Source organism: Xyrauchen texanus, chromosome 16 (genome assembly GCF_025860055.1).
Source record: "Xyrauchen texanus isolate HMW12.3.18 chromosome 16, RBS_HiC_50CHRs, whole genome shotgun sequence".
NCBI classification, from domain to species: domain Eukaryota; kingdom Metazoa; phylum Chordata; class Actinopteri; order Cypriniformes; family Catostomidae; genus Xyrauchen; species Xyrauchen texanus.
Genome location: NC_068291.1, coordinates 42,715,648 through 42,741,864, shown reverse-complemented (window position 1 = coordinate 42,741,864; position 26,217 = coordinate 42,715,648). Strand labels below are relative to the sequence as shown.

The window sequence follows — 26,217 nt, the reverse complement described above, 5'->3', positions numbered from 1 at the left end:
GATCTTCAACAGATCACTGGAGTATTGTGAAGTTCCCTGCTGCTTCAAATGCTCCACCATCATCCCTGTCCCAAAGAAACCCAAAATAACAGGACTTAATGACTACAGACCCATCGCTTTGACATCTGTGGTCATGAAGTCATTTGAGAGACTGGTGTTGGCCCACCTGAAAGACATCACTGGACCCTCTCTGGATCCCCTTCAATTTGTTTATTGAGTAAACAGGTCTGTGGATGATGCAGTCAACATGGTATTGCATCATATCCTGCAACATCTGGACATACCAGGGACATATGGAAGGATCCTTTTTGTATGATCAGATATCAGAAGACTACAAAGGACAGTTCGGACTGCCAAGCGGATTATTGCTTGCCCCCTGCCCTCCCTTCAAGAACTTTACACATCCAGAGGGAAGGAAAGGGCTGGGAAAATCAATCTGGACCCAACTCACCCAGCCCATTACCTCTTTGAACAGTTGACTTCTGGACGGAACTACAGAACACTGAGCACCAGGATGTCAGGCACAGGAACAGTTTTTCCCCCTCAGGCCATCCACCTCAGTTAAAACTGTTAAAATAGCCCCATTGAGCAATAATTATGTGCAACACACAGCTTAGTATATTTATATTTATCCAACATATCCTAAATCTTCTGCCATTCCATTCCATTGCATCTGTATATAATAGATTTGTATTTGTACATATACTGTATATATATATATATATATATATATATATATATATAGAGAGAGAGAGAGAGAGAGAGAGAGAGAGAGACAGAATACAAATAGAAAGTGAATATAAAATATATAGAAATACACAATAAGACATATTGTGTATTTCTATATATACCACAGTTAGTTCTGGTCCTCGAATCTGATTGGACGAGAGACGTTTCATGAGCACTAATGGTGTGACATCAAATCAAATCAAATAAAATCAAATCACTTTATTGTCACACTACCATGTACACAAGTGCAACAGTAGGTGAAATTCTTGTGTGCAGTTCCGAGCAACATAGCAGTCATGACAGTGACGAGACATATACCAATTACAGTAAACAACATACTTACACTACACAATTTACATATCAGATGTACACATACTTACACAACACAATAATTATATACAATGCACAGTAAACAATACACACAATATAGAATACACAATATACAATAAGTGGGAGTATATGAAATATAGATAAGTAGTTGAATTGAGGAGAATATGTTGACAGTCCAGTGTGAGATTATAGGTTAATAAAGTGCAGTGCTAATTATTGATCCTGATAGATCAAGTGTTCAACAGTCTGACTGCTTGGGGGAAGAAGCTGTCATGTAGTCGGCTGGTGCGGGTCCTGATGCTGCAATACCGCCTGCCTGATGGTAGCAGTGAGAACAGACCATGACTTGGGTGGCTGGAGTCTCTGATGATCCTCTGAGCTTTTTTCACACACCGCCTTGTGTATATGTCCTGGAGGGAGGGAAGCTCACCTCCGATGATGTTCCTGGCAGTTCGCACCACCCTTTGCAGGGCTTTGCGGTTGTGGGCGGTGCTATTGCCGTACCAGGCAGTGATGCAGCCAGTCAGGATGCTCTCTACAGTGCTGGTGTAGAACCGTGTGAGGATGTGGTGGTTCATTCCAAACTTCCTCAGCCGTCTCAGGAAGAAGAGGCGCTGGTGAGCCTTCTTCACAACGGCCTCAGTGTGGACGGACCATGTGAGTTCCTCAGTAATGTGGACACTGAGGAACTTGAAACTGCTAACTCTCTCAACCGGTGCTCCATTAATGGTGATGGGGCTGTGTTCTCTGTCTTTACTCCTGAAATCCACCACAAGCTCCTTGATTTTACTGACGTTGAGGGAGAGGTTGTGCTCCTGACAACAGCGTGTCAGAGTGTGCACCTCCTCTCTGTAGGCTCTTTCATCATTGTCAGTGATCAGACCTACCATCGTCGTATCGTCAGCAAACCTAATGATGGCATTGGAGCCATGGGTTTCCACACAGTCATGCGTGTATAGGGAATACAGGAGTTGGCTGAGAACACAGCCCTGCGGGGCTCCAGTGTTGAGGGTCAGTGATGAGGAGGTGTTGCTGCCCATTCTAACCACCTGACGTCTGCCTGACAGGAAATCCAGGATCCAGCTGCACAGCGAGCTGTTTAAACCCAGAGCCCGGAGTTTCATATCAAGCTTGGAGGGCACTATGGTGTTGAATGCTGAGCTGTAGTCTACAAACAGCATTCTCACATATGTGTTCCTTTTTTCCAGATGGGAGAGAGCAGTGTGTAGTGTAGATGCAATGGCATCATCAGTGGAACGGTTGTTACGGTAGGCAAACTGACACTTCACTGTGTGTGTGTGTGTGTTTGTGTGTGTACCACTCCACGTTCTTGCTGTTCTAAACTAAAGTGTAAGTGTAGTGCACATCTGTTTAGGAGTTACTGTCTTTATTTTTGAACATATGTTAGCCAGCAGGTGATGACAAAAGATCATTTTTGTGTGTAATATGAGCCAGTTGGTGACGTAAAGTGAATCCGTTAGTCATTGTTTACATAGAACAGCGCTCTGTGATCGCTCGTATTTCTAATATATTACCAAAACTAGGAAAAGGCTTTAAACAGCTTTAAACGGACTTAGGATTCAGGATTAAGGTTCATTCTGAGAGACACAACAGACTGATTTATTACAGAACTCAAGTGCTTACCTTTTATCAAAGTTTCCACATTGGATACATACTGTTTAAAATGGCAGAGGATATCGCTGTTTCTATAGTGAATGACTCTTGGACCTGCTACCATGAAATAGAGAGTAATATTCCTCTTGGACATCTATTTTCCACTGTTAAAGCTGACAGCATCTCTGATTGGGTGTGGCAACAGGTGATCACACACATGCTCTCTCTCTCTCTCTCTCTCTCTCTCTCTCTCTCTCTCTGTCACACACACACACATCCAGCCGTCTATCCTTATTTATGTTAGAAACAGCACAAGCCGTGACACTATTTCTGAAGTGAACTTTTTGAATTACTAACAAAGTCTTAGACGCATCATTTGTTTTGATCCAGCAACGGCAGATTCTGATCGATCACGTAATAAAGTAGTTCCCTGCACAAATGTGTTTTTATGACCATACTCGGTTTTTCCTATTTTTTTTAAATGTACTTATTCATTAAACTGTTGTATATAAGCAATATCACATATTGCTTAATATATACTTATATTTTCAATGAGCTTTTTATTGTTATTCTATATTTGTATCTTTTTGTTGTATTGTTTGTGCAATGGAAGCTTCTGTCACCATGACAGATTCCTTGTATGTGCAAGCATACTTGGCAATAAAGCTCATTCTGATTCTGATATACCGGCTTTGTTTTCCACGACCCATTTTCCACCCTGTATCTGACCCTCATTAATTATGTATAAGGCTGTTTATTTCTACTGTACCTTTAAGAAAATGTGTAGTTGACCTCTGTTTTGATTGGCTGAGTGCTGACATAGTTCACATTGTCGTTTGTAAATGTTTTTGTCAAAAGTTTGACGGTGACATTCTGTTAATAACATTTTATGAGGGATTTGCAAAACATTTAACCTGTTACTCACCTTTATTTGGAGTATTTGTTGATGAGTTTTCCCTCCAGTGAAATAAAAAAAGGTTTTTAAAGAAACTTGCTGCGGTAAATAAACATTTCAGGAACCATTGTAAGAAATTAGCTTCTCCATTATGGAGTATTTATGTTTAATTTGCCAGCTGAATTTCATTTTCAGGGGAACCTTTATACAATTATTTTTTTTTTTTAAAGATTAATGCTTTTCAAATTCACAACAAAATGCCATCAAATTGAATTGACATTTCTTCCACATTAGGAAGCTATTTTTAGTCTGCCAGGTGAAAATTGTAATTCTGATGACTAATAATAATAGTAATAATATTGTTCTTAAGAAACCGAATCGGTTACCTAACGTAACCTCGGTTCTCTCTAGATGAGGGAACGAGTATCGTTCAATACTCGTTCTCTCATCTAACGTAACCGATTCGTTCTCTTACGAGAGGTTCTCTCAGTATTACGTAAGCTAGCTTACGCTACGGGAACCCATTGTCAACGCCGTCGCGCTCAAGCATCCACTGCATGAGCCCCGGGGTGGGGGACCCGGGGAGCCCTTGTGAGTGGGGGAATAATATTTGGCCGGCAAGAGTGCGGGCCAGTGTGTGTGTAATACATAAGCACATAGTGGGAAGGGAAAGACAGAGCGGCGGTGCCGGTCTGCCAACTCAGTATGCGTTTTGTCAGATGGAAGAGGTTCCTGGATCTGACACCGCCCTGACGGTTTAGATAGGATACCACAGATCTGTTGTCCGAACGGACCAGGACGTGGTGACCCTGAATGACCAGGAGGAAGTGCACGAGCACGTACTCGACCGCTATCATTTCCAGACAATTTATGTGAAGGAGCTTTTCCTGAACTGACCATAGGCCAAAAACCGGAGAGCCCTCGCAGACCGCGCCCCAACCCGTGTTGGACGCGTCTGTCGAGATGACTTTTCAGCGAGATACAGCTCCCATCGTCACTCCCCGCTGATACCATTCGGCCACTGCCCAGGGCTGCAGAGCTGAGATACAGGTCTGAGTCACTCTGATCAGCTGGCGGCCCGTGGCCCAAGCCCGGCGAGACGCGCGGGTGTTTAGCCAATGCTGAAGCGGGCGCAAGCACAATAAACCCAGCTGAAGTACTGCTGCGGCTGAGGCCATGTAACCTAGCATTCTCTGAAATTTTTTCAGAGGCGTGAGGCTGTTCATCTGAAAGGAAGCGGCTAGTCGCTGAACACGGCGCGCACGCTGTGTAGATAAGCGAGCCGTCATCGCCATGGAGTCTAGTTCTATTCCAAGGAAGGAAATTGCCTGACTGGGCTGTAGTGAGCTCTTGGTCCAATTGACTGCAAGACCCAAACTGTTCAGATGACTGAGGAGAACTGTCCTGTGAGACAGAAGCTCCGTATATGACTGTGCCAAAATCAGCCAATCGTCCAAATAGTTCAGAATTCGCAAGCCCTGACTCCGCGAGGGGTGTGAGCGCCGCATCCATGCACTTCGTGAAAGTACGGGTGCTAAAGACAGGCCGAACGGAAGGATGGTGTATTGATAAACCTGGCCGTCGAGGCTAATCTCAAGAATGGCCTGTGACGGGATTTATCTGAATCTGAAAGTAGGCATCTTTCAGATCGAGAGAAATAAACCAGTCCCCTGGCGCACATGCGCGAGGAGTTTCCTGATTGTAAGCATTTTGAACGGTCTTTTTGCGAGCACCTTGTTCAAAACCCTGAGATCTAATATTGGTCTGAGGCCGCCGTCTTTCTTGGGGACAAGAAAATAATGGCTGTAAAACCCCGACTCGCTCAGAGAAGGTGGCACTCTCTATGGCCCTTTTGCACAGAAGGTTTGCTATTTCTGAACGAAGCATGCAGGCTGCTTCCGTGTTCACAGTAGTTTCGAGCCAGCTCTGAAGCGGGAGGGCGGCGATCGAACTGTAGCAAATAGCCCTGTTTTATTGTGCTTAACACCCATTTGGATATCCCTGGGATAGCTTTCCACGCTTTGAAGCTGCAACGCTAGAGGGTGAATGGCCAAGTCAGCCCTGATTGCCGCACACAGCGAGCTGAACAGAATGTGTGAGCGCGCTTACTGTGCTTATGCATGACTGCTCGCAGACAGCAGGGACAGGCTGTTCTGTGAGTGACTTCCTGATTGAGTTGAATGGGGAAAGAGTCACATCTGTTAAGTGATGCGCGAGCATAGTCACGGGCATGGGACTTACATACAGAGAGGTGTTTGCTGGCCGTGTGACAGAGCGGGCAGAGAAGGGGCGCGCGCACGGATTCGTGGGCGCGTTTATTGACTCTAACACTCGAGCTGGCTGTGCCCGCTTCATGTGAGTGGGCTCTGATAGGGACACGGGAAGTGTAATGCTTGTGTGTAGGGGTGAACACTGGATTGTGGGCACATTTTCTACATATAAGACATGTTTGCTTTTTACAAGATTTCTTTGGGTCGCCGTGAAAACGGCATTTGAGTGCAGGAGAGCGGGCAGTATCACCGGCTTGCTGGCTGCTGAATCCACCACTGCAGTAGCCTGAGAGAAGGGGACTGACAGGGGGCGAAGCTTTGACGGTGGTCCGGCCGCGTCGGGACTGAGCCATCGTTTCCTCAACAAAGCTAGGAGGACTTCGGTTGCTCAGGCTTCAGCGCAATCTTAGGCTGAGGCCCGCGGGGGGGCGGCGGTCTGCGGTGGCTGTCTGAGCGCGTTCTAGGGCGGCCGCCCTGTCGACGCTGAGAAGTCTGGCTTTGCTGAGCTGGGCACTGTGAAGAGGCTCGTGCAGGAGGCTGGTCACGTGGGTGGCCTGCAGAGGAGCTAGAGCGACGAGGCAGGAAGAGATTCATGGCTTGGGTGGCTTTCTGGACTTCCGAGAAACGGTCAACAATGCCACTCACAGCGGAACCGAAGAGACCGGACGGAGAGAGTGGCGCGTTGAGGAACGTGGAGCGTTCAGCTTCTCCCATGTCGGCTAGCTTTAGCCATAGGTGTCTCTCGGTCACAGTCAGCACGGCCATGCACTTCCCTAGGGCTTGAGCTGCAGCTTTGGTGGCGCGAAGGGCGAGATCCGTTGCGCTCCTTAGATCTGAAACAGCCTCTGGGTGCCTGCCTTTCTCATCCCACTCTTGAAGAAGGTCCGCTTGGAGGATCTGTAAAACGGCCATGGAATGCAGAGCAGATGCGGCTTGGCCGGCGGCGGCATAGGCGCGGCCAACACAGGCGGAAGTAGTTCTGCAGGCCTTAGACGGGAGCACTGGCTTAGACCGCCATCTCGCGGAGGGCGGGCAAAGGTGTGCTGCTACCGAATCCTCGACGGAAGAGTAGCCCCTCTCGGTGGCGTCGTCCACCGAAGCGATAGAGGTGGAGACATGGGATCGGTTCCTGGCCGAGAGAGGCGCGTTCCACGATTTAGAGAGCTCGGCGTGGAGTTCCGGCAGGAAGGGAGCGGCCCGGGCCGCGGGCGCCGCCGGCTCTGAAGAAAGCAGCCGTCGAGTCTGTTGGGAGCCTGCTCAGAGGGCGGTGACCACTCGAGCCCGAGGCGGTCGACGGCCTGTGTGAGGAGGCGCGTTAGTTCTTCTTCGACTCCGGCGCGGGTCCTGCTGGATTCCTGGGCTGAGGAGGAGGCTTGGGAGCCTGACCACTCCTCGCTGTCCGAAGCCATGATGGAACAGCAGCCCTTATCCTCCGCCTCGTCATCCGAGATGGCAACAGTGCGGCCGGGGGGGGCGGGGAGGGTGAAAGCGAGGCTTGAGGGAGAGGCTCCGGCGAGGTAGTCGCTTCTAACACCGGTTCCGGCAGCCTTTGGGAGCGGCGCTTTCTCTGCTGGCGAACGAAGGCGCGCGGCGGCTTCGGTTTTGAGTGCTTCAAGTCGAGCCCGCAGGGTCGACATCGGAAGCTCCTCGCAGAGGTCGCATCCGCCATCAGCGAGGGCGAGCTCTGCATGTTCCAGTCCCAGGCAGAGAGCGCAGATGAGGTGGCGGTCTCCGGCGCTGAGAGGGGCGCGGCATGAGGCGCAGGTGGTGCGAGGCATCTTTAAAAAGACGCTCATTGCTCTTTTTGTGAAGTTCGCTGAGGAACTAGCTTGCTCTAAAAAGGATACGTCGCCGGATGGCGTAGCTCGCAGGATGGCTGAAGGTGGTGAAGACGGCCAGCTTCTTCGAGCGCTGTCCAAGCTTGCTAGATGCCCCTCGAACGGCGACGCGGCTTCTGCAGTTCAGAGATGCAAAGAGCTTCGCTGAATAGATGAAAATCAGGGTTCCAGCCTACGAACTTACGCTTATATGCACTCTAGCCACGCCCATTCTGGCGGGCTTTGATACAGTGACGGCGCGGGCCGCTGTCATTGGACGCGAGTTCACTCAAGTTCGTCTATAGGCTGCAGCAGTTGCCGCAGAGCAACCAATGAGCTCGCTAGCTAGCCCGCTCAAGGTATGCAGCTGCTGCACTGTGTTGACAATGGATACAAAATTAAGGATAATTTTTTGGCTTCAATATCTCAGAAAAGATTCATCTTTCCCGTAGCGTAAGCTAGCTTACGCAATACGAGAGAACCTCTCGTAAGAGAACACCAATGATTCTTTAAAAGTGGTCACATGTAGTTTATCGCCTGTAAACCAGGAGTGTTTTTAGCACCAAACAACAAACACTTTTGCAGTAGTGTGATTCATTCTCTTCTCAAATCATTCTTCACTTCAGTACAATAAAACAGAAGGACAGTGTACAATTGAAAGTCCTTGATTTGCAGATGTTGTGAAGCTCATGTTGGCATATTTCTTCCACTGTATTCACTTATGAGAGGAGCTCGCCTGAAGTGGTGGAATTAATTAATTGATCCATGAGGTGCATTCAGGACAGATGGAATCGAGATAATAAATGGAAATTAAGCAGAGGATGTTTTTTGTGGAGTGGAAAAGAATCGGATTAAAAAAATAAAATGGAGACGTGTGGTTACTCACCGTAACACTGTAAAACATATAATTCCAGCTTTAAAATCTGATTATAAGAGTCACGTTTGAAGTCATTGATATACACATCATTGTTTTTTAATTTAATGTATTTTTTATTTTCTCCCATTTTCTCCCCATTTGGAATGCCCAATTGCCTTGACCCGGATGGGAGTGAGGTTTAGGGGGGTGAGTGTAACGGGAGCCAGCTGGTATAAATAGCTGTGCAGTGTGTAAACCTCATTCTCCTGACCTCAAGAGGTGCACTAGCGACTGACGCTAGAGGCTGTAGCCTTTATCCTCCTTGTTAGAGCACCCACCTCCCATGCCGGAGACCTAGGTTCGAGTCCCGTACGGAGCGGGTAGAACAAGAGCATCACACTAGCATGCATCAAGCTTCCCCATGGTAGGCTACCGTGTGTCATGTAGTATATGATTATGTTTGTTAAAAATGCATTGAAATGCTAGTACCCTGTTGAAAGCAAGGCTTAATTAAGTGTCACATTGCTAAAGTGAAATGGACAAACAAAGAGTGTGTAAAATGTAAGTAAAACAGAGTATTGCAATGTAAACTTTACTTGAGAATTTCTTTACTTGAGAAATTACTTGAGAATTTCAAATTAAAGCCACCACAAATTGTTCATTCCATGTCACATTCAGTAGTTTTGCATCATCATTTACTGTTGCACTGTTTTCCCAGTGCAGTGCATGCATGAAATTATTATTATTTCTTCAATGCATTCTTCTTAGGTTTAACATTTATAGCCTGCCTAATGTTTCATATCAGCTGTATAGAATCTTACTTTTTCATCCTTTTGTTTGATTCTTGAACCCTTTCTCTCTATCAAGCTGCATGTTTCAGTGCTCCCTACACACTGAGCAGGGGATATCTTGAGCAAATTCAATCATTTACAGTCATATGTTTAATAAGTATATGAGCTCTCAAAGCGACAGGTCATGTTGTTTTTAAATGACAGCCCCTGGTTTATCCATCTGGTTTTTTTTCTCAAGTGTGCGGCAGTGAAAGTGCCATGCTCTTAAAATGAGTTCTGTGAGTCGGAGCAATTAAGCCGCGCTGTTGAAGCATCTGTGTGGAGGAGACACTTGTTATCTGTGTGCCGCTGATTGCGCTGCTATTCTGCTGTTGATTGGCTGGTAGAGGTGGGCGGTATCACCAAAATGTTATGATTTGTGTCATTTTATATCATCATATATCATTTTTACAGTTAATTCCACCCAATAATAAAATAGCTGTTTAAAAAAACTAAATTATAACAAATTTATAAAAACAAAGTAAAATGCCACAGAAGTCTTCAGTTTTGTTAATATAAAAAAACAAAAATAGGTTAGATTAAATGATAAATTATATCCTCAGATCCTGTTGCATATATTAAAAGATTTTGCCCTCTTAAGTAGCATCAATGTATTTAGCTACTTTATGTTAGTAGCTTGTATTGTTGCTAACTACATTTTAAAAAGTAGTACTAAATTAAAAGGCCCTGACCTTCCTATTGTGTTCGGGTCATTTATCCGGGGGAGGTAGATAATCATTTTTAAATACCACATACTTTTGTATGGGAACCAAACTTTTGGACTTTGTCAAGTCTATCAAAATAAATATAATATACATATATATATATATATTTCCCCAGATTTTTAATAACATTGTTTAAGAACCATTTTTAAGAAATTGTTACATCTTTTGTGTTCGCGGGTCAATTTTGGATTTACACATGATATTATGTCGATTTTTTTGTACATCTACGAATTAGATTTTTTACACTTCACTTGCATTTTGCCTCTTTCCATTACTCTCTCACACACATTTTTTGGTCTTTTACTGGGACTGAATTTTGTTTACAAACATCCACACACACACATACACACACACACACACACACACACACACACACACACACACACACACACACACACACACACACACGTTGTGTTTTTATGGGGATTTTCCATAGACAATGGTTTTTATACTGTACAAACTTTATATTCTATCCCCTAAACCTAACCCTACCCCTAAACCTAACCCTCACAGAAAACTTTCTGCATTTTTATATTTTCAAAAAACATAATTTAGTATGATTTATAAGCTGTTTTCCTCATGGGGACCGACAAAATGTCAAAAATTTCGGGTTTTACTATCCTTATGTGATAAATACACACACACACACACACACACACACACACACACACACACACACACACACACACACACACACACACACACACACACACACACACACTCCAGTACAATACATACATGACAGATGAAAAGTTCATGCACACCAAGGGCGTACCCAGGAAATTAATTTTAGGTGGGCCTCAATACAAATGGATGGGCAAATTATTTTTTCTTTATTTCTTTGAATTTTTTTACCAAATTTTCCTTAATTACAGATCGGCAGCACATTCACACTTCCAGAAATAAGAATTTATGCATTTTTTTAAACTATTTTATAAATATATATTTGAAGGCAAAGAATAATCAGATTTTTTGTAGTTACTGTATATTATGAACTGTCAAAGAATTTCAAAATTGTATTACTTTATAAAAAATGGCATATTAACCCTTGTGTGTCAATAGAAAAAAAGTTACTCAGAGGTCCTTAGAGGACAAAATTTGCCATAATAATATTATATATAAATATTATTTTCCACTTTCAATTAGTTTTCAAAAAAACAAACAAAAAAAAAACACTAAAGGGTTTTTTGGGGGACTATCACAGTCTGGGATATGTCAATGATTAGCAACAACATTGACTTTGATGCATTTAATTTTTTTTGCAATTTCAGATTAAAAAAAAAAGGTACTAAGCGTCAAAAAACTGCCATACCAACACACCCACACAATTTTAACTGCATCATTTATTCAACTGTCCTGCAGTGCTCTTTAATACAGCAAACAGAAAATAGGAAAAAAGCTTGTATTTGCTCCACAGGCTAAACATGAGAAAAATGGCACCATCTGGTGGAAAATATTAGACATTTAAATTTTGATGTCAGGGCTCCTGAATGAAAGCATAATATCCTAGAATTCATGATTTTATGATGTAATGGCACTGGGTTGAAATATTGCCGTTTCAATGGGTTTCAATGTGGACATTTTTGTCCTGACGGTCTGGAGTGTAACTATTTTGTGTACACAGTGTATTATAGATGTATTATAGGAACTGAGGCTGAAATATAAAAATTCCCCCAAAACACACACCTTTGCCAAAATTTGTGCCATTGCCAGTAACATAGCAAAAATGATCGAAAAAAACTAAAATGAAAAAGACAAAAATGCCCCGAAGGTCGCATATTTGTCACTTAACTTGCCAAAATAACATATTTTTACATGTATGAACAGTTAAGTACCTATTAATGAAAGCATTGGGGGATTTATAAGCTTGAATTCCACAGTCAAAATTGACCCACAAATGCAAAAGACGTATGCAGATTCTGAATGCAATAGGAGGGTCAATTTGAATATATTGACAGCTCTAGCAGAAGTTGATGTCCATGTTTATTTCTAAACCTCAACAGTTTTAATTGTCACAATAGTTCGAGATGTTTATACATGTTGTTTTGTCTCGTCTTTTCCATTAGGTTGTCTCCAGCTCCCCGTGAGCACTAGTGCATGCTGTTCTCCAGATCCGCTCTGTCATGATGTCGAGGTACCATCAGCGTTTTGAGCGGGATTTCCGCAGCATGTGGGAACGGCGAGAACGCTGTGCCGTCAACAGCAGCTGTGGCGGAACCATTAACGGCTGCATCTCTACGCCCGCCTCTTCCGTCACTCACAGCAGCAACAATCGTCCTGGGCTCCTCCCCCTGCCCGTCATCCCCTCACTGCTACCCACACCAGTCACCGGGACGACCAGCGCACCCAACACTGATCTGACCTGCAAGCGATTAGTGCCCATCTGCACCACCTCCACATCGAAGGTTAGGAACAAATGTTGTGATTAATATGAATATATAAGTAGTTTGAGAGTGCAGTAAGGCCGTCTCGATTGCGTCATTTACAGAGCATTATGGGAGTGGGCGGTTGCTGCAGAGCTCTTTTGGCGCACTTTGTTTACAGTAATTCTCTGATTGGTGGATCGTTTCTCTTTAGGATCATGAGTAGTGTACATCTTCACCACAAATTCAGCTATTAAACATGATTAATTTTTTTATTCTTTTGAAATAATAGGGACTGATGGCTTCAACAGAAGCATATAACCATCCGTGTTTAAAGGTTTATAAGTAATAGTAAAAATCAATTCCCATATGAAAAGAAATTAATGATATATTTACTTCCAGAACTAAACTGTTCTGCTCTAAATGCTTTAGTGTCCCAGCCATAAACATGATTTGCTGTTAGTTGCAGGGGGAGGGACATCCTCGTTCAAGAGAACATTTGATTGGACAAACATCTGTGTAGTGCAGGATGAGTCATCAATATTTTTGGGTCATTTTCCTGCAAGAAAAAAAAATGCAAACTTGAAATGCATGTATCGTTTGGTTGCCAAAAGATGATGCATTCTTAAACCAGATGGCACGATGAATTCCCAATGGGTTTGAAATCTGGCCGACCAGTTGAAACAGCAAGAGATCGAAAGACAGTTTTCCACTCTCACGCTGAAAAGCAAAAGCCATCTTTCTTCTAAACACAATCTTACTGCAAAATGACTATCTCAAGCAAAACGATTTGTTAAATTGCAAGATTATTGAATGATGTCTTGCCATTTGAGTGGCAGATGTTTAGTGTATCAACACCAGTGGGGAACGATGCTCTGAAATGTCACATGGAAATCAAAGCGCAGAGCGCAGCGTCAATTCTAATTATTACAGAACAGCAAATACAGCAGCACATCCTCTTGAGCACATTTCCCCAACACCAGTTAATGAATTAGTCTGAACGCTACAAATTGACCCTTTGAATCATTTGACTCAAGCTTCAAAAGCACAGCTGCTTGTTTCACGAGTTCAAGAGAAAAAGGCCACAATGCCAAATACAATCTTTTCACTGAGAGATTCATAACTTAATATGCAAGCAAATGACATTGTGTTATTTGCTGGTCAGGGTGCTATTGATTCCACGAATACAATACAATCATGTGTGCAACCAGTAGGCCGATATTTTGGTTAATAAAATCTGCCGCTTTAGACATAAAGAACACTTTGCTCAAAATACAACACATATAATCAAAGATGCAGAAGTATATTGCATTTGACCCTTTCCCTCTAGTAGACGCCTGTAAATCTAACATAATTCTCTGAACCTCCCCAGCCCATCCCGTCTGCAATATGAAAGGGGGTAGCGGGAGTTTTTGACACAGATCAATAAGCAGACTCGCCATTTGTTATCAGAGATGGCTTGTAGAGATTGCATGGAGGTTGGGGGGTGGGGGGTATGGCAATATGGCTGTAGGCCTTTCATGATGGATGACAAAGAAATTGACCCTAAGATCTGCCATTGCCTGCTGCTTTCTTCTCGTTTTTGTGGCTACAAGCAGAGACAACAAACGCATATGGTGTGTAATGACGCCTCAAAGCTCTTAAAGTTGATGTGGTCACCAGCAGTAGATTTTAAAGTGGGTAAGATGTCCATTTGTCCAACCACACGCCATTTTTGTCAGCTATTAAGAAAGCAAGTCACAGTATTGTCCTTAATTAACCTGTTTTTAAGAGATTTCCTTTTGAACTTTACACATGTGAGTTTTGCTTTAATGTCAACAGGAAATTATAATGTATCACATTTACTTTCTTAATGTACATATGTTCCTGGTATTACTGTGCATTAATATATGGTTCTTTAAACAATGGACGTCACAGATGTGTAATTTAGTGTCTAAATTAGTTTTTCTGTTAACTTGAGATCGCGCAAGCAATTATTTTGACATTAGTTTATGACATTTTTATTCAGCTCTGTGTGATTTGCAAGCACTGGTTGGAGTAGGGCAGAACCTTCATGATGAATCGCATCATTTTTCAAAGTTATCCATCCATCCATCCATCCATCCATCTTCAACCGCTTATCCGAAGTCGGGTCGCGGGGGCAGCAGCTCCAGCAGGGGGCCCCAAACTTCCCTATCCCGAGCCACATTAACCAGCTCTGACTGGGGGACCCCGAGGTGTTCCCAGGCCAGTGTGGAGATGTAATCTCTCCACCTAATCCTGGGTCTTCCCCGAGGCCTCCTCCCAGCTGGACGTGCCTGAAACACCTCCCTAGGGAGGCAGCCAGAGGGCATCCTTACCAGATGCCCAAACCACCTCAACTGACTCCTTTCGACGCAAAGGAGCAGCGGTTGTACTCCGAGCTCCTCACGGATGACTGAGCTCCTCACCCTATCTCTAAGGGAGAAGCCCGCCACCCTTCTGAGGAAGCCCATTTCATCCGCTTGTACTCATGACCTAGTTCTTTCGGTCATGACCCAGCCTTCATGACCACAGGTGAGGGTAGGAACAAAAATTGACCGGTAGATCGAGAGCTTTGCCTTCCGGCTCAGCTCTCTTTTCGTGACAACGGTGTGATAGAGCGAGTGCAATACCGCCCCCGCTGCCCAGATTCTCCGGCTAACCTCCCGCTCCATTGTCCCCTCACTCGTGAACAAGACCCCGAGGTACTTGAACTCCTTCACTTGGGGCAATACCTCCTTCCCTACCTGAAGTACGCACTCCATCGGTTTCCTGCTGAGAACCATGGCCTCAGATTTAGAGGAGCTAATCCTCATCCCAGCCGCTTCACACTCGACTGCCAAGCGATCCAGTGAGAGCTGAAGGTCACGGACCGATGATGACATGAAGACAACATCATCTGCAAAAAGCAGCGATGAGATCCCAAGCCCATCAAACCGCACACCTTCCCCACCCCGACTACACCTCGATATCCTGTCCATGAATATCACAAACAGGATTGGTGACAAAAGCGCAGCCTTTTCAAAGTTAATTGCGATTAAAATTTGTTTTTTATCTCAGAAAGTAAATAGTCATGTGCACAACACTTGCACACATTGGATTAGTCTGTAAAAATGGCGGATATAAGATGTGAAATTGGGGTGATGGGCAAAAAGCTGCGTGTGCCGACCGTTTTTTGACAAACTGTTTATCACCAGGAAAACCGTTGAAAGAGTTTACATGACCTTTCACATCCTACATTATTTAACAAAGAAAAGAAAACAATATCTGTTGATTTTCATCCATCAAGCTTCAAATAAATAGATACAGTTATTCAGAAGGCTTTAAAAATGGAAATTCGCAAGCGTGCAACTGCGGATCAAACTACGACGTTGCTCGGCAATTGTAAACAATGTAACGTCGCTTCCATTACCGTCCTTAATTAAGAGTTCTTCCTCATCTTGTTTGGGTCATGTCCCGCTCTCCCCACGTTTCTTCATCGCTTTCAAAGGTAAATATCGCAGACCATTTCTTTCCACTGATAATCTACCGTAGTATAAACGGTAAAGCTCTACTTTGATTTTGGCACACTAATTGTAATCTTGCATAGTATTTAATAAAGCTTGTGTTCTAATTAGGATGCAGCCAAAAAATTACTAAGTAACGTGTCATTGCTGTTTATTTTGAAGTCTGTAATTCTCTAACTTCTCTGTGGAGACTTGCGAATGTCATCGCACATTCTCAGCAGATTTAGAGGAGAGTTACAGTGAGAATACAAACATGCGAGGGCCATTTCTGTGACGCAGCTTTAATAACCTGAAAAATAAACAAGCTAACTCAGAATAAAAGGAAACGAAAAACACAGGGAACCTAGCACAGTGCATGCAAAAACTGACAAAGGAAACAGGGAAAACAAGGAACACCTGGGGAAACAATCAGGGAAAATCAATCAAGGAATAAAACTACAAGGACTACAAAATTAACACAGGAAACAGGAAACTAAACAAGAATTCCAACATAAAAGCACAAAAACAAAAGACAACATGGAATATGACAATTTCAACCACTATTTAAAACAGGCATACTCTCCCACACAATGCTCCCATTTAATTTTCCCTCTTAACCACGGCTGTCTTGTGTTTCTGGAGCGCTCTCAAGACGCTTGAGAGGTTATTGAGTATTTCAGGCATCTGTAGCCTGACCCCTTTCAGCAGCTCCGCTCTGCTGCAGGTTTCATTTAGTCAGTTAAGAGCTCTCACATTTAGATTTGGCGAAACTGCATTATGCAAAACGAGCCGTCTGTACATGCCAAAACACAGAGCGCTCCTTGAACTCCACAATCTCTCACGGTAAGGAGACGAGAAAATGAAGAGTCTGCAAAGGAAATATTTTCTCATCATTATACAATCATTTGAATGCCTCGTTGTCAAGCTTTTGAATGATGCCACTTTATATTCATATTACAGTTAATGCCAAACGGTGCAGAGAATTGATGTATAAATTGGGACAACTCTTTTATAGTGTTGGATTCAATTCAGAATTGGAAGCAGAAGAGTGTAATTACAGTGCCACTAGTGTCACCAAATGGAAATTTCAAAAATAAGTATTGCTTTTAAACTGCAAATGGGTTACCTGAACTCTCCCTTGTCTTCCATTGGTCAGCAACCAGATAGTCCCTCCCCAAACTCACGCCATTGGTTGAAACAATGTTGCTGTGCCGGGCTGGTTGGGATGCTCAAACAATCAAAGCAATGTTTTGAAAGTGCCACAGAACCACTCTTTCTTTTTGAATTTTTTTCGTTTGTTAAATAAATAAATAAATATACATATAAGAATAAAACATATTATGTATATATATAATATAGTCATTTTTTATCAAATCTAGACAGCAGCATCACTCCAACACCTTATCCTTGAGTAATCGTGCTAAATTGATCATTTGGTATGAGAAAATCACCGTTATATTAAACACACTTGAAAGCTGTTTGGTTCGTTAAATGAAGCTTAACGTTGTCTTTGAGAGACTGGCATGTCTTAAGGTCAGTATTAGGTCAAAAATGGCAAAAAAGAAAGTCAATCAATCATCAGTCAATCATTGTTTTGAGGAATGAAGGCTATACGATGCTTGAAATTGCCAAAAAAACTGCAGATATCATACAAAGGTGTAACTACAGTCTTCAAAGACAAAGCACAACTGTCTCTAACAAGGACAGAAAGAGATGTGGAAGACCAGATGTACAACTAAACAAGAGGAGAAGTACATCAGAGTCTCTAGTTTGAGAAATAGACGCCTCACATGTCCTCCGCTGACAGCTTCATTGAATTCTACCCGCTCAACACCAGTTTCATGTACAACAGTAAAGAGAAGACTCAGGAGGACAAATGGGAAGAATTACAAAGAAAAAGTCACTTTTGAAACAGAAAAACAAAAAGAAAAGTTTCGAGTGGGCAAAGAAACACAGACATTGGACAACAGATAATTGGAAAAGAGTGTTATGGATCTTCACCCCATTGAGCTTTTGTGGGATCAGATAGACTGTAAGGTGTGTGAGAAGTGCCCGACAAGACAGTCACATCTATGGCAAGTGCTACAGGAAGTGTGGGGTGAAATGTCACCTGAGTATCTGCACAAACTGACCGCTAGAATAACAAGAATCTGCAAAGCTGTCATTGCTGCACACGGAGGATTTTTTGATGAGAACTCTTTGAAGTAGTTTAAGAAGTTCTGACGTTTATCAAATTGTAATAGTAATTTTTCACGTTATTAACGTCCTGACTATACATTGTGATCAGATGAATGCCACTTTAGTACATTAATGTACCAATTTCCTCCCAAAACAGCTAAATCTGTACATTATTCCAAACTTTTGGCCGCCAATGTATAAATATATACAGTATATATAAATTATCATAAATATATATATATATATATATTATGTATTTTCCACTTAAATTTAAGCATTTTTAGAAATTAAAATGGTCAATAAAATGAAAGATGAAAATGTATATTCCTATTGTTCCATTTTTAACATTGATTATTAATATCATCAACTATTTAAAAGTATAGTCTATATGTTGTATAATCACATGTTTATGGATAATTCATTCTGAAAACTACACTTACAGAAGTTATATGAATGCTGCTCTATATTCTATTTTAATTCTACTTTACAACTGTGAATCCTGAATTCAAATTTGACTTTATATGGCATTTTCAATTCAGCTCTGAACCAAAAAAAGCTAAACCCTTCTCTGTTGTGGAAGAAGCCAGACATCAGAGAACAAGGAACATAGATTTAGCCGTGTCCCTCACAGGTCTGTAAAGCTGTGACCCTTCTAAGAAGCATGTCTCCTTGGAATCGAAAATCTAAACAGGGATCATTCGAAGCTGTACGCACGCAGAATTTAATGACCGAGCAGAGCTGTCCAAGCCTGAAGGTTATTTAATGCTACTTCTTCTTAGAGGCCAAAGGGACAAACTAAAGGCCAAGAGTTCCCACTTTGAACCTTCGGCATGAGACAGATCTGGAGTGTGTGGAGGAAAAGCTTCTGTCTTTTACAGCAGTGCTTCTCAACGAGGCCATCCAGTGTCATCGCTGTCTACAGGCATTTTCATATTTAATGAAGACAGGCTGTAAAGGTTTCAAATATACTGTGCAAGAGCGCCTGCAGGATTTATCTGCCTAATAAACCTTATATGTAGGGGGGTCTGAGGGCATGCTCCACCAGGAGATTTTTTCTTGTTGTTGCAAAATAATTCTGGTGACTTTGAAATTAGTAGCATGAGAAGCATTCATGTAACTTTTGGCTAAAGTATTTCTTCCAGTAAGGCCGTGTGTCCACCAAAGCATTTTTGCCAGCTGAAAATGCCAGGCACTCTTCTGAGAATGGCCAGCTTGGAGCGCTTGAGAGCGCTTTGGTGGCATATCGTTTTCTTTGATTGCTATGATATGGAATATCCGCGGAAGTGATGTGTTGCAAGTACCTCATTTCACAGATGTTATCAACAAGTACTGAATGTAAAAATGTCGGTACAAGGAAGAGTACTTGCTCTGGATGAAAGGAAGTCTGAAGTTCCTCCATGTATTATTTTTCATATTAATATTGTGGCAGTCCAGGAATGTCATCTTGTACAGACATGAATACTCGGAGACCAGCAAACTTCTCCTCCATTGTTGCTCAGTCGTTATACAAGTAGGATGGGATGATTGGTAGGATGGGATGATTGGTCGGTGTGGTATTTGTCCCGCCCCTCCTCCACTGTGATTGGATGGCGTGACAGTGATGAGCGCTGCGTTTTACCCAAAGCTGAAAATTTTTCAACCCTCGGCGACCAGAAAAAACGGCAAGCACCTCGTCATTCTGCTGGCTTTTTAAAATATTTGGTGCACCCATTGCAAACAATTGAAACAGACAGACACGTTTTCGCACTAAAAAGCGAAATGCACCACAACGAATAGAGCAGAACGCAGGTGTCTCAGTTGAAGTTCTTTTTAACTTGACACAGCTTTTAAAAATGTAGCGCTCCCATGAGAGATACTAAAAACACAGTTAAACAAGACGCAGTTGTCAAAATACATCCATCTAGTTTACATGGAATACGATTGAAAAACGGCATTCGGTTGACGCAATAGGACATTCGGTTGTTCACGTGACAGTACTAGCTGAAGTTTCTCAAAGGTACCTCTCTTAAAGACAGCCTTTTGTTTCAGTTGACTGTAGGTCAATTTCCACTGTATCCAGCGCTGTTTGTTCTCTGTATTCGTATATATTCAGATAATATTTTACGGTGTGAGAAACCACTCCAGATTATTCAGAGAGTGCTCCGAACGAATTGTACTGAATCACGAATCGATAGTTTTGCAAGCCCGTTTGGCCAATTCACTGAAAAGAATCGACTCAACTGAATTATTCATTCGCAAATTGGGCATTCCTAGTCCTCTTAGGCTACGTCTACGTTAATCCGCATTCATTTGAAAACGGCGCTTTCCTTTCAAAACGCTCTCCGTCAACACTAGCATTTTCAAACGTTTACCAAAAGTTGCTCGTCCACACTGAAACGTATGAAAACACTTAAATCGTGTCACTGCGCATGTGGAAAATCCCCGTTGCATGTACGGTTTGAAACACAATTGTCCTCGTGTTCCGTCGCCGCACGCCAATTCCGAGTAAACGTCCCTCCGCCTTTGAAGGAATGCAATGTGACGGTTGTACAAAGTAACATTTATTTATCAAAGTAAGTATCATGTACTACAGTGCCGCTATAACACGGGCCGCCATCTTGATTGTTTTGATTGGATAGATCACATGACTGTGTCACATGACAACAAATACATCATCATTTTCAAATATATCCATTTTCACAGACAACACGAAAACACAAGTGTATCCACTTTGGAGTGCATTACAAAAACGTTGTCTCAGAGTGGACGGAAGGCCAAAACGGAGAGAAAAGATGCGTTTACAAACAAAAACGTGTTCGTGTGGACAAGGCCTTAAACCGCCAACAGAAATACGGGACACATTTCATGATTGGTGAAATATTCTGAGAGTAAATATTTCTCAGGTCAGTCAGAGCGCTCACGCGTACGGCCATACGCCACTGCAGGCGCCACTGATACAGTGTTTCTTATTTTGTGGTCTTTTTTTGTTCTGGAGACATTAAAATGTATTTTAGTGTATTTAATGTTAGTTTTTATAGATTGTTTTTCCAGCTAAACGATTAGTTAAGCCTCCAACATGAGGGTGAGTAAATTATGACAGAATTTTCATTCTCAGTTAACTATTCCTTTAATGAAAATGTTTCCTCGGTTAAGTACCACTATTGCCCCGACTCCCATCAGCGGCGAGCCCGCAGGAGTCCACCGTTGATCCCACTCTCTGAAGTGGTTCTTCAAGATGATGTAAAGCCACAAGGAAAAGCAAGATTACTTTACAGAGAGACGGCTCCTGACAAATGATGGATCAGTGTTGACTCTCGGTTCCTCAGGCTGAAGGAGCTGAGCTCTGCCGGGCTGAGGAAAAGACTTCTGTGTTGACAGACCAGATAGGAATAGCAAACAAGAGCATGACAGCGTGGATGCTGTATTTGGCTTTGTGAGAGGCGGACAGGGATACTGCCCAATGCCTGGCGGATTAAGAGCATGCAAGACAGCCATGCACTCAAAACAAGATGACTTATTTGACTGCAGGAAGAGATCCTGAGCACACATCACTGGATGGACGGTTTGAGGAGAACCATGCTGTCATTGTTTAACAGCTCTTCACACATTAACCAATGTGTGCCATTTAAAGGGACTGCTCTCTGAAGATGACACTTTACATGAAGAGGGTACAAATTAGCGACTGAGGTGTTTGTGTCCACATACTAGAGTATTTTTGGGCTGAACACGTGATTGTCAATGATTACAAAGGTGAGGCGAAAAAGATGCATGATAACAATAATTAAAGGGATAGTTCACCCAAAAATGAAAATTCAGTCATTGTTTACTCACCCCTGTGTTGTTATAACCCTATATGACTTTCTTTTTTGTTCTTAATACAAAGGGACGTAATTAGTGCATTGATGTTGTGCTCAGTGATGTCATAAATGGCAGTTTATGGTGACCACCTCTTCAAGCTCCAAAAGAACGCAAAAGTATAATTCAGAAGTCTAATAAATGATTCCACGAGTCTCATGATTGTTATGAAAGCATACGATAATGTTCTTGTATGACAAACTGAAATCTAATGTATTATTTAGTGAACATATTCATTGATCTCCTGAGCGTGTTCATGATTGTGCACGAGAGCAACAGTTCACGCAGCGCCCTCTCGACTTTGGTTGATGAGAGAGAATGGCCGGAAATATACACTTTTCTTTGAGTGTAAAAGTGTTTTAGAAAGTAACTTAACAGTAGAGTAATGTAGTTACTTTTTAGCAGTTAAGTAATCAGTAAAGTATTTGATTGCAATTTATAGAAGTAATTAGTCATTTGTAGTGGACTACTTTTTGGTGAAACTTACCCAACACTGCTTTTAACATTTTATACACCTATTTTTTTGTCTGACTAGAATAATATGCTACAAAAGCGTAATAATCAAATCCATCCTTTGCATTCAGACACAATAGATGAATATTGAAATCCTAGTGTGCTGCCTTGCTGTCTACTGCCTACATAGGGAGCAGCCTTCTAAGGCAGCATCCTAAATGAAATTGATTTGAAACACTCTACATAGGCAACGACTCTGTACATCATTCGAAACGCAAAGGAAACCCGATTCACTATTCATTGGCATGTTGCTAAACATGGACCACACATGCACATATTGGGTGAAATTGTCTATATTTAATTAGATTTAACTACTACTTTCAAGAGGAAATGCATCAACAAAGAAAAAAACATGTTCATCAATCAAAGTTAGATTAATAAACTAAGTAAATCAACAATATTTTTATTTTCTGGATGAACTGTTCTTTGAGATTCTGATGTAAAATTATTTTGGAGGTCCACTTCAGGTTAATTTTAGTGCCAATTTTCAGTTAAGTTATTAATAAGTTTTTTCCTTCCTCTTGATTTACAGTCAGAGCAAGGCTGATAAGAACTAATTAGTAAAATGGTCTCTATATAGATCTCACTTTTTCCACCCAGTCAGATGACCTTGGATTTTCCTGCATTATTGATGTCTCTAATCTAGCACAGCGCGTAATTAAAAGAGCGAATGGAATGGAATATTAACAAAGCAAAATGATGTTCCAGTGTCTGGCAAATGGGCTGTAATTGGGACTGTAGACAGTAATTAAAGGCTGGTGTGTTTACCCAAGACATTGTTCTTGTTGATAGCAGGTCTCTGTGCAGCCATCGGCAGACACGCAGACACAGGGCCTGGTTCTCGCTAATAGTGTCCGGTGGGGACAAACGCCCATTAACCAGTCCACGCCCTGGGACACGGATGAGCCGCCTGCCAAACAGATGAGGGAGAAAGATATCACAGGTAACAAATTGAAGGAAAAGTACTTAGTAGCTTAAGCTCACAGCTCCTATCAGTTTTTGCTCCGTGATGATTTTATCTGTACTCCCACCTAATCTGCTTTATCACTGATTTATTATTGTTTAATCTTTTATATGTAAAAAGAGAGGCTAATATAAAATGTATTTAAAATTAATGGTAGTAATGGCTTGATTGCTTTTTGCGTATAGATCAAAGAGAGATTGAAGGATGTATGGGTTGAGGGATGGATGGATTAGACAGACAGACAGACATTTAGATAGATAGATAGATAGATAGATAGATAGATAGATAGATAGATAGATAGATAGATAGATAGATAGATAGATAGATAGAGAGCTAGATAGACAGACAGATAGACAGACAGACAGACAGACAGATAGATAGATAGATAGATAGACAGATAGATAGATAGAAAGACAGATAGATAGATAGATAGATAGATAGATAGAAAGACAGAGCGCTAGATAGACAGACAGATAGACAGACAGACAGACAGACAGATAGATAGATAGATAGATAGATAGATAGATAGATAGATAGATAGAAAGACAGAGCGCTAGATAGACAGACAGACAGACAGACAGACAGATAGATAGATAGAAAGACAGAGCGCTAGATAGACAGACAGACAGACAGATAGATAGAAAGATAGAGAGTTAGATAGACAGACAGACAGACAGACAGCCAGATAGATAGATAGACAGACAGCCAGATAGATAGATAGATAGATAGATAGATAGATAGATAGATAGATAGATAGATAGATAGATAGATAGAAAGACAGAGCGCTAGATAGACAGACAGATAGACAGGCAGACAGACAGACAGACAGATAGATAGATAGATAGATAGATAGATAGATAGACAGACAGACAGACAGACAGACAGACAGACAGATAGATAGATAGATAGATAGATAGATAGAAAGACAGAGCGCTAGATAGACAGACAGATAGACAGGCAGACAGACAGACAGACAGATAGATAGATAGATAGATAGATAGATAGATAGATAGATAGATAGATAGATAGATAGATAGATAGATAGATAGAAAGACAGAGCGCTAGATAGACAGACAGACAGACAGACAGACAGACAGATAGATAGAAAGACAGAGCGCTAGATAGACAGACAGACAGACAGATAGATAGAAAGATAGAGAGTTAGATAGACAGACAGACAGACAGACAGCCAGATAGATAGATAGATAGATAGATAGATAGATAGATAGATAGATAGATAGATAGATAGATAGATAGATAGATGGATGGATGGATGGATGGATGGATTAGACAGACAGATAGATAGACAGACAGACAGACATGTTATGTTTACACAACATAAACAAAGCTATGTATTGCACTTTACATTTTTTATGCACAAATACATTCATCCTATGAATTGTGCTAAATACTGTGTTTTGTTTGTGTATCTTCAAATTAACTCTGTTTTATCTCTCTCTGCAGCTCCTCTGTGGCCACCGGTCGCCACTGCAGTCAGCCAGCCTGGACTGATGGCACACACATATGCCATGCCACAGGCACCAGCCTACAGTCAGTGTGTGACCGTCCAAGCACCCATCATCGGCGTGACCCCTGCGCTCCAGACATCTTTAGCCCCCCCTCACCCACATTTGCCCACCCACTACCAGCTCCCTCAACAACCCTCACAGCCGATGGCCAGCATGGTGCTCAACGTTCAGAGCCAACCCCTCTCTGTCGGCAGCCTGCCGCCCATGCCTAGCATCTGCCAACTCACCCACCCTGTCCACACGTTAGTGGGTAATGGCCACATAACCCAAACCATGATGCAATCCACCACCTCGACACTGCCCAGCAATGGACAGTTGACGAATGGACAGCCAAACTCGCAAAACCCACAAGAGACCATCAACGCCCTGCAGATGCTAAGAACTGTTGGATTGGGGAAATACGAATTCACCGACCCTTTGCATCCTAAAGGTAAATTATTCTATGGCTTGGTATTGAATTCTAATCACTTCGGAAAGTTTTTGCTGAGATAATAATGTTGTGTTGCAACAGTAGTAAGGAAATTACCTTTGCCTATTCTCCAGCAAAATCACTATCTTCGGCTGGCATAACTTGATGATTTTGAATGCATTTATTAGCTCTCTGGTTTTCACTTTCAATAAAAAACACCATTTATCACCACCTACAAGAGTAGACGAGTGCAGTGGATCGCCTTTGTCATTCTTTCTGCTTTCCTTTCCTACCCAATCAATGGAAGTTCATGAAGATTTTATGAATTTCTAGTATTAGCTTCTCTTTGATATTCGGCAGCATTTAGGAACTATTGTGATTTATGGAACGTGATCAAATAGATTTGCAGCAGTGGATGCTCTGACAAATTGTTGGTGATTCTGAAATGGGTAAAATAATTTCCATATAAATGAAAGCCTAACAGTATGTAAATACACTGTAAAATGGATTTTATTTCATATATCAACAAAGTAGAGAAAGGCGAGTTTAATGTACCATAGCTAATTTCTTGAGAATGATAAATTACGGACCATAAACTCAGTGACGTTAGACGTAAATTCCTCGACAACAGTTACAAAATACATACTGCTGTTGATCTCATTTTCCTCAACTCTCTTTTTTTTAATATTTCTGCATATAATTCAATTTGGATGCTTAAGTCAAACAGTGTGAATCACGTCCATGAAAATACCATCAAAAATGTTCCCTAAAGGCACAAGCATACTCTATGCAAGTGCATTAACGCAGACTCTTCTAGCTACTCAAGCTCGATTAATTGCATTGCAAAATGTGTCAGACCGCAAATACAACGCAAGG

The 26,217-nt window shown here is 42.1% G+C and overlaps 1 protein-coding gene across 1 annotated transcript in view; it reads left to right on the top strand.

The window, feature by feature from the left end:
* The window catches only part of LOC127657392 (kelch-like protein 29), a 172,303-nt gene that overhangs the window by 31,534 nt on the left and 114,552 nt on the right, over window positions 1–26,217 (top strand). Inside the window, exons 3-5 of the mRNA XM_052146155.1 lie at window positions 12,133–12,471; window positions 23,235–23,382; window positions 24,868–25,362. Coding sequence (XP_052002115.1) covers window positions 12,190–12,471; window positions 23,235–23,382; window positions 24,868–25,362 — 925 coding nt within the window. The 5' untranslated portion in view covers window positions 12,133–12,189. The remainder of the gene's footprint in view (window positions 1–12,132; window positions 12,472–23,234; window positions 23,383–24,867; window positions 25,363–26,217) is intronic.